Below are 17,501 nucleotides of genomic sequence, written 5' to 3'. Positions count from 1 at the left end.
CTTGTGTCCAGTATTGTGGTTTATTATTAGCCAATGGGGTGGAGTCAATCCCCTTCAGAGGAATAGGAGTCTCCAAAGGCTCTAAATCATACCCACAGCGTTTGGCAAAGGACCAATCCATAAGACTCAAAGCGGCGCCAGAGTCGACATAGGCGTCCGTGGTAATAGATGACAAAGAGCAAATCAGGGTCACAGATAGAATAAATTTAGACGGTAAGGTGCAAATGGAAACAGATTTACCAAGCTTTTTAGTGCGCTTAGAGCATGCTGATATAACATGAGTAGAAACACAACCCATTTTTCCGTCTAAAATTCTGCCGCTCGCTTCGGGACAGAATTCTATCACACTGCATACTCTCTGGCGACTTCTCAGTGGACACCGCCAGATGGTGCACTGGTTTGCGCTCCCGCAAACGCCTATCGATCTGAATAGCCATTGTCATGGACTCATTCAGACCCGCAGGCACAGGGAACCCCACCATAACATCCTTAATGGCATCAGAGAGACCCTCTCTGAAAGTCGCCGCCAGGGCGCACTCATTCCACTGAGTAAGCACAGACCATTTACGGAATCTTTGGCAGTAAATTTCCGCTTCATCTTGCCCCTGAGATAGGGACATCAAAGTTTTTTCTGCCTGAAGCTCCAAATGAGGTTCGTCATAAAGCAACCCCAAGGCCAGAAAAAACGCATCCACATTGAGCAACGCAGGATCTCCTGGTGTCAATGAAAAAGCCCAGTCTTGAGGGTCGCCCCGGAGTAAGGAAATCACAATCCTGACCTGCTGTGCAGGGTCTCCGGCAGAGCGAGATTTCAGAGACAAAAATAATTTGCAATTATTTCGAAAATTCTGAAACCCGGATCTATTCCCCGAGAAAAATTCCGGCAAAGGAATTCTCGGCTCAGATACAGGTGCATGACAAACAAAATCTTGCAAATTTTGTACCTTCGTGGCGAGTTTATTCAAACCTGCAGTTACACTCTGAAGATCCATTACAAACAGGTGGACACAAAGCCATTCAAGGGTTAAGAGGAGGTAAGAAGCAGCTAGACAGCAATTAAGGGCTAGGCAGCTGAACTCTGAGGGGGAAAGAAAAAAAAAAAAAAAATTTCCCTTCAACACTTCTTTTTCTCCTGCGTCAGCCCAAACAATTAACACTTTGAGGGCCGGTCAAACTGTCATGATCTCAATGGCAAGAGAACATAGCATAAGCATATATAGGAACTAGCTCTTGGAAGATGGGAACTGAGCTGACCATGAACTAAACCTAACGCACAACTAGCAGTGGCCGGGTAGCATGCCTACGTTGATTCTAGATGCCCAGCCCAGCCGGAGGACTAAATAAAGCTAGCAGAGGAAAATATTAGTCCTAGCTCACCTCTAGAGAAATACCCCGAAAGGAGACAGAGGCCCCCCACATGTATTGGCGGTGAGTTGAGATGAAATAACAAACGTAGTATGAAAATAGGTTTAGCAAATTTGAGGTCCACTTACTACATAGCAGAAGACAGAAAGGACACTTTCATGGTCAGCTGAAAACCCTATCAAAAAACACCATCCAGAAATTACTTTAAAACTCTGGCATTAACTCATAACACCAGAGTGGCAATTCCCGTTCACAAGAGCTTTCCAGACACAGTAACGAAACTACAGCTGTGAACTGGAACAAAATGCAAAAACAAACATGGACAAGAGTCCAACTTATCTAGTAGTTGTCTAGGAGCAGGAACAAGCACAGAGAGGCTTCTGATAACATTGTTGACCGGCAAGCAACTAACAGAGCAGCAAGGTTATATAGCGACTCCCACATCTTGATGGGAACAGGTGAACAGAGAAGATGAAGACACCAGTTCAATTCCACCAGTAGCCACCGGGGGAGCCCAGAATCCAAATTCACAACAGCGCAGGGACAGGGGGACCTGCATTACCGGACTGTGAGTACATCAGGAGTTCCCCTCCTGCGCTCCGGATCGCTTTGCGGCCGCGCCACCGCACACCGCCGGGCAGGCCGGAAATTTAGTCCCCGGCTTTTCAGCCGGAGTAGGCCGCAGTGGCCTCTATGGGGCAGGCGCCGGCGGTACTTGCGGCAGAGCCCCTGGGGAGAGGCGCCGGCGGTCGGGAACTGCGGCGGTTAGCGTCGCTCCGTTGCGGCCGCCTCGCATCCCCAGGCAGGCTGGAAATTTAGTCCCCGGCTTTTCAGCTGGAGTAGGCCGCAGTGGGCAGATTCCTCCCACGGCCGTAACCCCGCCCCCTATATCGGCGCTTCTCGTCTGGGACGAGAGGCGCCCTGCAGATCTCGGGGGCCATTCTTCCTCACGCTGCCTGCGTGGAAGATGCGGTCCTGGGGGTGCCACTGGCCGGTACGCCAGCGGCAATCATTCGGCGCGGGGCCCGCCGACGCGCTCCACCGGCAGGCTCCATAAATTTAGTCCCCGGCTTTTCCAGCCGGACTAGGCCGCAGTTCAAATCCCCTTCAGGGGCGAAGGTGCCTCCACGGTCCCGATGGGCTGAACTTCGTGGATGTACAGAAGCCCCTCTCCATGGTCCGGGCAGCCCCCACTGTCCCACCACTGTGAAAGCGGATGGCACAAGGAGGCGGATGGTTCCTCTCCACCTCCCTAACAAGAGGGATGATGGATTGAGGTTTATCCCTCTTATCTCTGCACCCATCCACGCTGCAATACCCGACATCCGCGGCGGCTCCATGCCGGGACGCGCACCATTGGTAAGTGGATCCTGCCAGCGATGGGCTTCTGCAGTGGGATATTCACAGGCAGTCTCAGGCTTCCCTGTGGCCCACCTCCCTGAGGTAACACTCCAGCTGGCTACAAAATTTAGCTCCTGGCTTCGGCCGATGTGTAGGCCGCACCACCAGACCGTGGCGCCTTAAGGCGGCTCTGAATTTTTTTCCTGGCGTTTTTCGCCTGGCACGGAAGCGCTCGATTTTCTCGAGCAACGGGTGACCACCCCTAACTTCTACGCTGGCGCCGGCTGCAGAAATTTACGCCCCGGCTTGGGCCTATTCATGGAAGTCTCGAGGCTCCGCCCACGTTGTGCCTGTGGCTCCGCCCCCTGAATTGGCGCTTCTCGCTCGCTGCGAGATTCTACCTAAACCCGCACGACCAGTAGTCTGAGTAGTCGTGGCCGAGTGGTATAAAGTCACACGACCAGTATTCCCTGGTCTTAAAGGCACGTGACCAGTATTCCCTGGTCTTAAAGGCACGTGACCAGTATTCCCTGGTCTTAAAGGCACGTGACCAGTATTCCCTGGTCTTAAGGGACATGACCAGTATTCCCTGGTCTTAAGGGACATGACCAGTATTCCCTGGTCTTAAGGGACATGACCAGTATTCCCTGGTCTTAAGGGACATGACCAGTATTCCCTGGTCTTAAAGGCACGTGACCAGTATTCCCTGGTCTTAAAGGCGCGTGACCAGTATTCCCTGGTCTTAAAGGCGCGTGACCAGAATTCCAGGGTCTTAAAGACACGTGACCAGTAAGTATCCCCTGGTCTTAAACGCACACAGTATTCCCTGGTCTTAAAGGCACACGACCAGTATTCCCTGGTCTTAAAGGCACACGACCAGGATTCCCTGGTCTTAAAGGCACACGACCAGTATTCCCTGGTCTTAAAGGCACAAGACCAGTATTCCCTGGTCTTAAAGGCACACGACCAGGATTCCCTGGTCTTAAAGGCACACGACCAGTATTCCCTGGTCTTAAAGGCACACGACCAGTATTCCCTGGTCTTAAAGACACACGACCAGTATTCCCTGGTCTTAAAGGCACACGACCAGTATTCCCTGGTCTTAAAGGCACATGACCAATCCGAAACTGGTCATAAATGAGGAGCCCTCTGCCGCTGATCCCAGTTTATCCCAGTGTAACTAGTTCCCTCAGTCTAAACTCCCTCGTAGAGATTTTGCCATCCAGTCCGGATATGCGACTCACTGGATAGAAGCCTCTACGTGGGACGCTATGCCTGGTCTGATTTTTAAGGGCGACAGGCACTTTAAAGGGCGCCGGTCTCCCCACAGCATCAACAGACGGGCACATGAAGGTCGCTTCCAGGTATCCTTTTTCTGCATCCAGGTCTAACGCCAGACAACCTGTCCTGTCCACCCGGAGACCTGAACTCTGTGCATGTACAGAGGCACCCTTTTTCGGGCGTCTGAGCACCCCCCTCTGCATCACCACTATTTAACAGAAGATGCAAGAAGGCCAATGTTCCCTCTCCACTTCCCTGTTAGGAGGATGGTGGATCGAGGCTCCTAATTTTTAACTCTATGACCTGCTGGAAGCAGCGGCGCATTCTGCCACTCGGCAGATTAACCGGGTGCAATCTCCTGTGGTTTACCTACCAGTATCCCTGCCCGATATGTCCTCAATTAAAAATGCCACGCTCTGTCGAATAGCAAATCTGGTTTGTTCCGTTTTGCGGCTACGGGTCCAGCCCTCTACCCTCCCTAGCCGCCGCATGGATTGCTAGAGCAACGGTCTCCTGCCTGGAGACCTTAACTACCTTGATTCACACCAGTACCCCTTTCCTGAAGACAGTTCAGCTGGTCAATCAAATTTTTCAGCGGGAGACTAACCAAGGATCGTACGTTCCTACAGCCCCGACCAACAATGAAAGGGTTGTCCAGGACAGTCTAGATCTAAGGGATCTTGGTTCCTAAAAAGGGAACGAGAAGTAGGACCGATCCCGGACCTCAAACTTCTAACAACTTTTTCACAAGGTTCTTCTTCTTCGAATGGAGTTCCTCCGCTCAGCTATTACTTCAACAAAAAAGGTGCAGTCTCTGGCATCCATCGACATTCGGGATGCCTAACCTCTTCAAAATTCCTTTGCTTTTCCATTCGTGAACAGCATTTAAGTCACGACCTTGTCCTTCGGCCCTGCTACCGCACCCAGAGTGTTCGCAAGGGTCATGGCGGCTGTCATCTTGCACCTAGAGGCGTGGCCGTTCTGCCCTGTTTGGCCGACTGTTTACACGCCCTTGCAGGACTACGCTGAGTCGTCTATATCACTTGTGATATCCTCTCACCTGGACTGGAAGCTAGACTTAGACAACTTCTCATTTCCAGCCCAGCAGATATCCTTTTTGAGGATGATCCGGTATTCTTCCAGAAGGGTGGTCAATTTCCCTCCAGACAAGGTCATGGTTTTTCAACAGGGAGCTCGCGCTCTTGCTCACTCATCCTCTCATTTCATTCGATTTGCTGGGAGGTTTCTTAAAAAAACTCCGTTAGTTTTTTCAGCAAGTCAAGCAGCCTTTCAGACGATAGTCTCTGAGCTCTTTCTTCATCCGGGGTTTTTTTCTCCCGGTTCCATGGTTACTAGTAACTTCCAATGCCAGGCCTCTTCTCCCGATCATTGCTCTGGAGATCTCAAAGGTAGTCCTATAGTAGGTCCACTACCTTATGGCGGGTCAACCCAGCCGATTTCAATTGGACAGCGCCACGGCTGTGTCATACGTCAATCATCTAGCGAGTACCCACGTTCAAGCGCCTTGGCCAAGGTACCTCACATGGGCCGAGATCTATCACTCGGTGATCTTGGCAGTACATGTCCCAGGAGTAGAACTCTGGGCTGCGAACATATTTAGCTGTCAGGGTTTCACCTCAAGTGAGTAGGAACTTCACCTGGAAGTCTTCCATCAGACCCGCCTTCACTGGAGCTCTACAGTTGTAGTTCGGATGGCGTCCTGACTGATCGCCTGTGTACTCGAGTTTGTTGTTCGGCCTCGAGATCCAAGAGCCATCGCACTGCATGCTCTGGTTATTCCGACTCTGCAGGCCGCGGTGGCGCACTTGTAAGTAGCAGTTACACAGGGCCTGATCTTACGTTGTCCCCACCCAGGGACTGCTTTTGTACGTCCCACGGTCTGTGTCCCCCAATGAGGCGTAGGAGAAAGAGGGATTTTTGTGTACTCACCGTAAAATCCTTTTCTCCGAGCCAATCATTGGGGGACACAGCTCCCACCCTGGTATTGGCTTATGCTTGTTTTTTTATAATCCGATATGCTATACTCTCATATATGATATGACATGCTGTAAGCTAATATGTTGTTACTGATCTCCTACTGCTTTTTACACCAAACTGGTTAGCTGAGGGCCAGCAGGAGGGTGTATACTGCAGGGGAGGAGCTAACTTTCTTTGTATCACTTAGTGTCCTCCTAGTGGCAAGCAGCATAACACCCACAGTCTGTGTCCCCCAATGATTGGCTCGGAGAAAAGGATTTTACGGTGAGTACACAAAAATCCCTCTTTTGGGCTTTTGTGTGAAATTATGTTTAATTTGCCTTATTTTCTGTTCCGATACACAAAGGAAATAAACGTGTATAACAAGATGTGTAATTGCAACAATTGTCTGGAACAATTTCACAGGTGCCAATACTTTCGGCCATGACTGTAACTGTAAGATTATGTGCAAACAACATCTTAAATTTGCAGTAGCCGTCTTTCACAAAGCCAGTGTGCCTGTGGATCCATCTGCTATAATAAAGACTCCTTCACACTTTTACGTATTCTTGCGATTGATCTGCAAATATTAACGTAGACCGTTTATAAGGTTATCTCAAAAAATGCTTCTTTTTTTTATTCAGTGGATGAATACATTGCAGTAGCAAAAGAAAAACATGGCTACAACGTGGAACAGGTAAAATAATTGTCACGCGGGCATATACTACTTTAAGAACAAACAGAAAACATAGAAAATGCACAAATAAAATTGTCCTATTCCACTTTCATTTCGCTTTTCATTTTTAAAAATGAAAAATAATATATAATATATACACACAGACATGACAGTGGGGGGAGGTTTCTGCTGCAGCCAGTTGTCATATAGCCAGACACAGGGCAAATATGTATATTGTCCTGTGTCTGGAAGTAAGACAACTGGCTGCAGCAGAAACCTCCCCCCACTGTCATGTCTGCAGTTGTTCACCACGTATATAGGGCAATTCTTATACTTTTAGATGCTTTGTGCAGAATGAGGAGCACACTGATTGGATACATAGTGTGTGAATATTTACATGTATGTAACGTAAGTGTGCTTCTTGTCTAAAGGCGCTGGGCATGCTGTTTTGGCACAAACACAATATCGAGAAGTCGCTTGCTGATTTGCCCAATTTTACTCCTTTCCCCGATGAGTGGACGGTTGAAGATAAAGTCCTGTTTGAACAAGCATTCAGCTTCCACGGGAAAAGCTTCCATAGAATTCAGCAAATGGTAATCTACAGCGTGCCGCCATAGTGTGACGATATGACGTCTCTTATAGATATATGTGGCATAATAAGAGTGAATGGGCAATATAAAGCCCTATATACCCCTTTGCCAGTGCTTTTAGCATAGTCCTCTGTAAAATAAAAAATATATATAGTATATGGTAAGGACAGTTTCATGTCTGAAGCGCGTTGGTTTTTGCCTTAATGCAATATTTTAATTTACCTGGGACTTTATGAGCTGTACTCCTAAATTGGGTAAGTTTTATATCCAAATGGCTGGAAACCTTCATTTTGATCTCCTGGTGCCGGGAGACAAGTTATTTATTTTATGAATGGGGTTTTTTAGTTTATTTAATATCAGTGACCCAAGATGTCATGCAGCCCAAGCCTAATGCCTATTAATAGAGAAAATGTCCATTCGATGCCTGTAGAAAGGATCCAGGCACATTGGATACCCAGCAGTAGTTCTAGTTCTTTCTATAGATTATAACAAAATATTAAACTACACTCTATTGATTTAGCTTCCAGATAAGACCATCGCCAGCCTGGTAAAGTACTACTACTCCTGGAAGAAAACACGTTCTCGGACAAGTTTGATGGATCGTCAAGCAAGGAAGCTAGCAAGTAAAAATAACCCTGGAGAAAGGTACAAAGACACCGACCCTCCAAATATTAGAATTCCTTAAGAGATCATATAACATGAATACAATCGTTCCCCTTGTTTAACACGTTGTCACATTTTGCACACATTAACTCCTTCATGACCCGCCCAACTTTTGTTTCGCTCTTCCGGTTTTTCATCCCCCTTCCTCCAAGAGCAGCCACAACATTTTTTTTTTGTGTGTGTTCTCGTCTACATAGCCATATGAAAGCTTGCTTTATTTGGGACATGTTGCAGTCTTTAACTACTCCTTTCACATTTACATGTATAATTTACTGAAAAATGGGGAAAAAAAATCCAATGCGGGTGAAAATGGCGGAGGAAACAAAACCAAAATGTAATTCTGCCTTTGGGGAAAAAAAAAATCTGAACTTTGTAGAAAAAAAATGGTTTGTCGTAAGAGCCGTAACTTTGTATTTTTCTGTTGCTGTAGCCGTGTGAGGTCTTATTTTTTGGGGACGAGCTTTATTTATTAATACCATTTTGGGATTCATATGACTATTTTTTGTCTTTTGATTACAATTTTTTTTTTGGGGGGGGAAGACAAGTTGACTGAAAAATAGTAATTGCAACATTTTGTTTTGTTTTTTGTATCGCTGGTGCTCAAGTGACTTGTTCGAGTCTCTGCCCCGCATGTTTTGCGGCTATTGGCCAAAAGAAAAGATGCAGGGATCGTCCGTGTATAGCGGGCAATCCCATCATTTTTTTTTTATTATTTTTTTTTTTGGCCATCGGCCGCAAAATATTTGGGGCAGAGACTCGAGATTGTCACTCGAGCACCTGCGATACTCAGTGCATACCCGAGCACCCGATGCAAACTCAAGTAGCGAGCACTTGCACTCAACTTTAGTTGTCATATCGTCATCATTTTTCTTAATTTTTTTTACTTTTGAAAATACCCTAAACCTAACACTAATGGCAAAGTATGAAAGACATAAAAATTATAAAAAAAAAAAGTGTAATCTGACCAAGGGGATTTACTAATTACTGGCTTATGATCACTGCGATGGGGTCTATCACAGTGATCAAAAGACTCCAATAGGAAAATTCCCTGCGGGTACCAGCTGGCAGATTTCGGCGTGCGGACGTGCCTGCCATTATTTTATTTTTTTTTCAGTAAGAGGAGGCGCAGGGCTGGGGGATGGCGGATTTAACAGGAGGGGGCTTGAGGACATCATTTCTCTCTCCTATGACATGTATATCAGCCAGAAGAGAGAAGTGATTCTAACCGCTTACATCATGTGATCGGGAACTGGAAAATCCAGCTCTGATCATGTTCTCCAAATAGATTTCTGGACTCTGGGGGCGCTATACCTTTATTCCCGATCGCCGTTTTAATGCGGATAGGCAGTCGTTAAGGCGGTTAAAGCATAACATCTAGAGACAGAAATCGCAGCATCAAAAACAGTATAAAAGCATGAAAAAACCCAAATAACCTAATTTACATAATAAGTGCAGAAAATCTGCAACAATAGAAACTTGCCAAATGCTCAATGATCTTTATAGAAGCAAAAAAACTCTTAGTAGCCCCAAGTTTTAGGCTACTAAGAGTTTTTTGCTTCTATAAAGATCATAGATTACTTTTTTTTATTTTTACATTTGGAAGTATTAAAAAAATATATATATATATAGAGAGAGAGAGAGAGAACAAAATAGGAACAGCATCAAATATTACCGCAGTTGTGGTGCAGAGCTTTCCAAACCAATGATCCAATGGCTTCAATCATAAGAGTAAGGCTGGTTTCACACTTGCGTTTTGATCTGCAGCGTTTAAAAAAAACCGCATGTGGTGAAAAAACGCATGCAAACGCTGCGTTTTTTAGACGCATGCGTTTTTGCATGCAGTAAAAAAACCGCAGCGTTTGGACGCGTTTACATGCGTTTTTTCATGCGTTTGCGTTTTTGAAACGCATGCTGAGAAGTGTGTGACAGCTGCCAATCATCAAAATCAACTAGAAAACCCACTATAAATAGAAATGGCTAGGGTTAGGGTTAGGATCCCTAGGGTTAGGGTTAGGATCCCTAGGGTTAGGGGTAGGGTTAGGGATAGGGTTAGGATCCGTAGGGGTAGGGTTAGGATCCCTAGGGTTAGGGGTAGGGTTAGGGATAGGGTTAGGGTTAGGATCCCTAGGGGTAGGGTTAGGGGTAGGGTTAGGGTTAGGATCCCTAGGGTTAGGGGTAGGGTTTGGATCCCTAGGGTTTGGGTTGGGGTTAGGGGTAGCTTTTTATTAGAAGAATGTCCTGGTCACCAGGTCACTGATAAGCCACCCCCCACCATCAAGGTGATAAAGGGATCCAAACCCTAACCCTAGGGATCCATAGGGATGTTGACCTGGTGACCAGGACATTCTTCTAATAAAAAGCTTTGTTCAGTGTGGACACCCCAAGATATACGGTATTGCTATAGAGTACTAAAAATATTAACTTGTAGAGTATTCACTGTCATATTGTTAGGGGTAGGGGTAGGGTTAGGGTTAGGATCTCTTTATCACCTTGATGGTGGGGGGTGGCTTATCAGAGTGTATTCTTGTTTTTTTCTATAAAAACGCATGCGTTTTTAACGCAAGCAAACGCATGTGCTTAAAAACGCATGCGTTTACATAGACAACAATACGTTTTTTTGCCGCAAAAAAACGCCTCTAGAAATTACTACATGTTGCATTTCTGCGACAGAACGCATGCAGCAAAAAAACGTTTTTAATGTTAAACATAGGGGAAAAAAACGCATGCGTTTTTTTCTGTACAAACGCTGCAGATCAAAACGCAAGTGTGAAACCAGCCTAAAAAAAGCACACAAAAAATAGAAAAAAGTGGGCTTTTAATGCCTGAACGGCGTGGCAACGTTTCGGATATGGTATCCTTTTCAAGGTTAAATTTATCTAAAAAATAGTCATCCACCCTAAATAAATAAATGTCTGTGCAGGCATCTAATGGTATAAAATTACAGATAAAGGAATATTCCGGTCCCATCCCCTGTGGCACCAATGCTGGCCGACTCTGGTGGTCTCCACCGGGCCTGGAAGTGATGACGTCTCATGAATGATAAGGCCAGTAATAGTCTGCTGTGGTCTGGGGAATGGGACGTTGTCTCTTACGTGTCCGATCACAGGACGTCATCATTTCTCATCTGCCAGGGTATTGCGTATTATTTTATACCATTACATAGACATTTTTATATAAAGTGGACTAGCCCTTTAACTACTAAAGAGCATCCCAGGATCCTTGCACTTCTCAGTCTGCCCAGATTGCTGACATGAAGCATAAACCGCCTGTTATGTTGGACCATACAGGACTTGCGCGCTCCATTTACATTTTTAATTTTGGGTGCGATCCCCAAAACCTTGTACATATTTTATGTATTTACGGTGCACGAATTAAGCCGTATCTCAAAGTCTCATGAATCCCAGACGTTGCAGTCCGATCTCGATGGTCTGAGAGTAATTTTGTAAATGATTTGTGTTTGCATTCAGTGAGGAGGACTTGGAGGAAACACATCCAAAGGAAGGACACGATAGCGATTATGACCCTAAAAAGGAAACAAAAAAGGAGGTAATTGCCGCTCGTTGCATGTCGTATTATGTGATGACGCCTAATTTGTTCTATGTTTTCTACATCCCTAATGACAAACCGGAGCACATATAAATGCTTTCATTTACTTTCCAGCACTTTGTAGCTTTTCTCAGCCTGTGGCCAGGGTCGGCTTACTTGTCTACCTGCACCTAACCCTAGAGAACCTCCACAAGCTGTAACGTAACCCGGACAGGATCTTTTTATTTGGTGGCTCAGTGGTTAGCACAGTAGCCTTGCAGCGCTGGAGTCCTCAGGTCTGCGTGGGTTTCCTCCAGGTAATCCAGTTTCCTCCCCGGCTCCAGATATACAGATAAGGACTCACAATCTAGACTCCCAATGGGGACAGTGATGATGATGTCTGTGGAATATGTCAAGCATCATAATCATAAATAAATACATTTCTAGACCTGCACTGATCCTGCTTGCACCTCAAGGGTTGAGAAGGAAGATGATTTGTTGTCTGGGGCTGAGCCTGGAGGAATCTACAGGAATGGGCTAGTAAATAATGTTTTATACACAAGGGAAATGACGAAGCATATGGATGTGATGCCGTGGTGCTACAATATGCCGGTACGTAAAGACCTGGGTCCCCACCAATCCTGAGAATGAAGGGGCAGCAGCGCTGAGCGAGACAGGATTACCAGAGACACTTATTCCGGGTTCTGTACAACTGTCCTAGAATGAGGAAAACTCTTTAATATGTGATTAATGGCAAGTACCTCGTGTGTGCAGATGGCAATCTGTTATCCGACAATACAGAACCTCTCGGCAGATGCTATCACATGTTATGTAGAGGCACAAACAGCTTTTCGTCCTTGTTTTTCAGGCAAGCGGAGAAACCTGTATTCAGCCGGTCAAGGTTGCTTTCGGTAGAAGAGAATACCAAAGTTTACAGCATCGTCACCACTCCCAGAGGTCCAAGTGTCGTCCTCCAAAGGGGATGTATATAAGTAAGGATGACGTCGTAGCCGTGTCCTGTGGCCCTAACGCTGCCAATACTATTCTTCGTCAGCTGGATATGGAATTGATATCCTTAAAACGACAGGTGGGAAGTTTCTGTTTATTAATGTTTTGGGTTTTTTTCTGAATGGAAAATTGAGAAGATTGCAGGGATCATGTGGAGCTGATCAGATGATCAGACCATTTAGTCTGACTGGCCAACAGTAAAACAAAATATTAGGGTTAGGCCAAACAAGGTGGTAGTGACATCCGGAAACCATGGTAGAAAGCAACCGCTGCAGAAATAATTAAATTGATGGAAGACTCAAGATCCACATTTTAGCAGGGGTCTTAAAAAGGGGTATACAATTAGAAATCCGTGCCACCGGCGGTGGAGTTGGGTCACAGGAGGCAGGGTTCCTGCTTCAGGAAAGCGGCAGCAGCAGCATCATTGAGCCAAGATCTCAATCTGCTCATGCGCCTATTTCTGAGTCCATTTTCCTGAAGCTTACCGCAGGGAAATCAATGCACAGAGTGGATACTCCGCTCCTGCCTCACCGCCGACATTTTATTGAAGCTCAGGGCCTGCAGCCTCGCATCGCCCCCATTCCTGCCGCTGCCGGCTTCCTGCAGCAGCAACCATGCTTACTGTGACCCTGCTCCACTGCCTCCCCCCAGTAAGCTACCGTAGATTCGGGCTATAAGATGGACCCCCATTTTATATAAAAAAAAATTCCTACTCCTCATTGGGGGACACAGGACCATGGGTGTTATGCTGCTGCCACTAAAAAAATATTTTTTACTAATTTCCTCCCCAAAATTTAGGGTGCATCTTATGGGCCCGGTCTTTTTCATTTATTTTTTTATATTGTGACTAAACGGGATTTTCTCTTTCGCTTACAGGTCCAGAACACTAAACAAGCCAACAGTGCACTAAAGCAAAAGCTGGATGAAGGCATAGAAGAGTTCAAACCTGCGGAGGTAACATGAACACTCCTATGTATGAACCCGTGCTGTCATTCCAGGCTTCATTCAGTGAATGGAATACCTTTTTTGTCTGTACTGTTTATTAATGTTATCATTTTTCATTTTCTCCTACTCCTCATTGGGGGACACAGGACCATGGGTGTTATGCTGCTGCCACTAGGAGGACACTAAGTAAACAGAAAGATTAACTCCTCCTCTGCAGTATACACCCCTTCACTGGATACAATTTCAACCAGTTCTTGCTTAGTGTCTGTAGGAGGCACTTGGGTCTGTTTTCAGGCCCCAACTTTCTTATTTTAATTTTTATTTTAAAGTTTTTAGTTTTCTGTAAATTTTTAATTTTTTACTTAACGGAGTCAAGGGGGCGACGGGTTCCTTTTTTTATAGGGTCCGCTCTCCCCCGAACCATCAACAGGCGAGCACGGCGAGTATACCTCCCCGTCCCTCTCCTGCGACGTATGGGGCACGCCTAATCTACGCTAGGGCGACGGTTCCTATACGGTCCCGATCTCCCCCCTGTAAGATGGCGAGCACATGGAGTTTACCTCTTATGTGCATCTCCCGGGCTCCACTGCACTCAAGCCCTCATCTTGGCGTCTCTTAGTCCCCACAGTAGCCGTAAGCCCCCTGTGGCAGGCGCAGAAGAACCCTGCAAAATCTCCATGCGGCAGGCACAGCTGTAAGTCCCCTGAGAAGGCAAGCATGCTTCAGGAGGCTCTCCGTCCCCCGACACAGGGAGGATCGATTGAGCTGGAGGTGGTCCCTCCTTTGGTGAGTACTATCTTCCTCACGCTACCGGCGTGGGAAGAAGCGGTCCGGGTCCCTGGGGAGAGGTACCTCTGGCTAGATGCCAGCGACGATCGTTAGGCGCGGCGTCGCGGCCGCCAGAGCGCTTCGTCGGCCGGCTCCACTACTTTAGTCCCCGGCTTCTCCAGCCGGACTAGGTCGCAGTTCAAAAAACCCGCCCACGCCGGAGCCCCGCCCACTGTTCAGGCACTTCTCGTTTTGAATGAGAAGAGCCCTGCAAATCTCGGGCGCCATCTTGGGACTCCACTGCTATAGGGAAATACAGCCGAAAATGCTACCTCCCTCTCTTCCTCCCTGGGGACACCAGTTCAGGACCGTGGGTAAGCTGCTCCGCTGCATAGGGAAAAGCTTAACCCCTTCCCTGCTCACATAACTGCTACTGCGGTTTATCGGAGATAGACATTCACTATGTCTCAATCTATGGAAAAAAGGGGACAAAAAAGCACACTGTATTTTTTACCATTTGTGCCACTTGCAAGTCTGCCTTGCCAAGTACCCACAGTCCCCCCTTGTGCCAGAACTGTGACCTGGCCAGTGCGCAGCCGCCTTCTGCCGCCACTTCCTATGTCGTCTCCTGAGTGGGCCGCGCACGTTCAGTGGAATCCTGGGTCCTCCTTAAACCAGAATTCACCTCCGTCGGCTGCGACGGAATCTGATAACGGCGCGGGGCTGTCCGAACACAGGGGGCGCACCGTTGTACGGGACTCACGGGGTTCCAGGAAAAGGACCTTTTCCCCATCTGCCGTACACGCGCGAGCTTCAGCTTCTGCAAGCTCATTTTCTCGCTCCCCCTCCCCTGAGGGTCGCAGCGTACAGGGCTCAGTATATGAGTCGGAGGAATCTTTAACCCAGACTCCTCTATTGGTCAGTCATTAATGGTGGACGATGAATCTGCTTCCTCTCAGGAACACGTTGTATCTTTTAAGAAGTCTCCATAATCACCCTGAGTTTCAGGATATTATCCAAAACACAGGGAGCAGAAAAGCGCTTTACGGCTCAAAAAGCCACGGAAGCTAAATATCCTTTCTCAAGGGATCTGGTGAAGGGCTTACTTCTTTCTCCTTCTGGATCCTGCCGTGTCGCGGCTTGCATCCAAAACAATCTTCTCTCTGTCAGACGATTCATCAGTCAAAAACCCCTTCTGACCGCCAGATTGATTATTTGGCTCGCTCAGTCTTTGAAGTCTCAGGAGCAGCCCTCCTTCCATCCTTTGCAGCTACCTGGGTAGCTAAGGCAATGGTGACCTGGGCTGAGGTGTTGACCTTTACCGTCCACGGCAGTAATCTTCCCCCAGAGACGGCCAGACTAGTTAACCAGTTAGCTCAGGCCGGAGATTTTGTCGTTAGCGCCTCCATAGATGCGGCTAATTGCGCAGCGCAAGCGGCTGCTAACGCAATTTCCATCGGGGGGGGGCCCTATGGCTCCGCGATTGGCGAGCAGACTCTCCTTCCAAAAAGTCGCTGACCTCTCTTCCTTACCAAGCGGGTCGTTTAATTTGGGGGAAAACCTAGACCAAATCATTTCTGACGCTACCGGATTATAAAAAAAAAAAGTGAATTTCTTCCCCAGCATGGAATCAGCAGCAGTTTCGATTCCGGTCATTTCGTAACAACTCCAGTTTGTCGTCCTCTTCCCCTGGTTCGGGACGTCGGGACAACAGAACTTCCCAGGTCTCATACAGACCAAACCGTTCCTGGAAACCCGGACCCAGGCCGTCTGCCCCTGAGCCGTCCGCATCCCTTAAACCTTCACAATGACTCGTTGGCGTGTCCGGCTGACACTGACAACGTAGGCTGACGCCTTCTTTCGTTCCGTCAACAGTGGCTCTCGGTCGTTCACGACGAGTGGGTCAGAGAGCTCGTGTCTTCCGGATACAAAATCGAGTTTTTTCTCTTCACGCCATACAGGCGCTTCAAAAGGACGGTGTCATCACTCCAGTCCCTCGTGACTAAAGGTTCACGTGGTTTTACTCCAACCTTTTCGTGGTCCCAAAGAAGGACGGGACTCTACGGCCCATACTGGATCTCAAACTGCTAAAACAAATTCGTACGGGTCCGACACTTCAGGATGGACCGCCTCCGTTCCGTTGTCGCGTCCCTGGAAAAAGGAGAGTGCCTTGCATTCATAGACATCAAAAGATGCCTATCTACACATCCCAATTTTTCCCTCTCATCAGCAGTTCCTGCTCTTTGCAGCCCAAGAAGTACACTTCCAGTCTGTGGCCTTGCCCTTCGGACTTGCCACCGCCCCCAGAGTCTTCACAAAGGTCATGGCGGCTGTCATGGCCATTCTTCACGCTCGGGGAGTGGTAGTCCTGCCATATCTGGACGACCTATTAATCAAAGGTCCGTCCCAGTCTACCTGCGAGGAGTCGGTGAGCATCACCGTGGATTCTCCTTCTTGCCTGGGTTGTAAGATCAACTTCGAGAAATCGTCTCCAGTGCCGGCCCAGCAAATCTCCTTCCTGGGCATGATTTTGAACTCTTCCCGCGGGCTGGTCATTCTCCCTCCAGAGAAGATTCTATCCTTACAACAGGGAGCGCGCAGGCTCTTCCGCCCAGTCCCTCACTCCATTCGCTTTGCGATGCGCATCCTCGGAAAAATGGTTGCGGCGATGGAAGCCATTCTGTTTGCGCAGTGCCATCCCCGTCCCTTGCAACAGGCGCTCCTTTTAGCCTGAGACAGAAGCCCGGTTCCTCTCGACCGTCGCTTTCATCTACCCCCACAGGTCAGGCAGACCCTCAGGTGGTGGACACTACAGTCTTCCTTGAACCAAGGGAAATCCTTTCTTCCTGTGCGCTGGTTAGTGGTGACTACCGATGCCAGCCTTTTTGGCTGGGGTGCAATTTTTATTCACCACACGGCACAGGGTCGTTGGTCCACGAGATAGTCACGTCTCCCAATCAATATCCTGGAAATTTGAGCGATCATTCTCGCTTTACACAACTTTCACCAACCTTCTCGCAGGTCATCCCATCAGAATTCAATCCCACAACGCCACAGCCGTGGCGTACATCAACCACAAGGGGGAACCCGCAGCAGAGCAGCCATGCGCGAAGTCTCCCACATCCTGCGCTTGGCAGAGACCAATCACTCGCTCATATCGGCGATCCACATACCGGGCGTGGAGAATTGGGAAGCGGACTTCCTCAGTCGCCAAAGTCTTGCTTCGGGCGAGTGGTCCCTCCATCCGGAAGTTTTCCAGCAGATTTGCCTTCGCTGGCTGACGCCGGATGTGGATCTTATGACCTTGAGGTTCAACAACCAGGTTCCCCAGTTCATTGCCCGTTCCCACGATCCTCGCGCCA

The 17,501-nt window shown here is 47.8% G+C and overlaps 1 protein-coding gene across 6 annotated transcripts in view; it reads left to right on the top strand.

The window, feature by feature from the left end:
• The window catches only part of RCOR3 (REST corepressor 3), a 130,999-nt gene that overhangs the window by 89,946 nt on the left and 23,552 nt on the right, over positions 1-17,501 (top strand). For all 6 annotated transcript variants that reach the window (XM_077282326.1, XM_077282327.1, XM_077282325.1 and 3 more), the window contains 6 exons: positions 6,609-6,661; positions 7,072-7,233; positions 7,751-7,875; positions 11,361-11,439; positions 12,287-12,505; positions 13,303-13,380. In XM_077282326.1, coding sequence (XP_077138441.1) covers positions 6,609-6,661; positions 7,072-7,233; positions 7,751-7,875; positions 11,361-11,439; positions 12,287-12,505; positions 13,303-13,380 — 716 coding nt within the window. The remainder of the gene's footprint in view (positions 1-6,608; positions 6,662-7,071; positions 7,234-7,750; positions 7,876-11,360; positions 11,440-12,286; positions 12,506-13,302; positions 13,381-17,501) is intronic.

This window comes from Ranitomeya variabilis, chromosome 2 (assembly GCF_051348905.1).
Source record: "Ranitomeya variabilis isolate aRanVar5 chromosome 2, aRanVar5.hap1, whole genome shotgun sequence".
Lineage (NCBI taxonomy): Eukaryota > Metazoa > Chordata > Amphibia > Anura > Dendrobatidae > Ranitomeya > Ranitomeya variabilis.
This window is presented reverse-complemented; position numbering and strand designations above follow the sequence as displayed.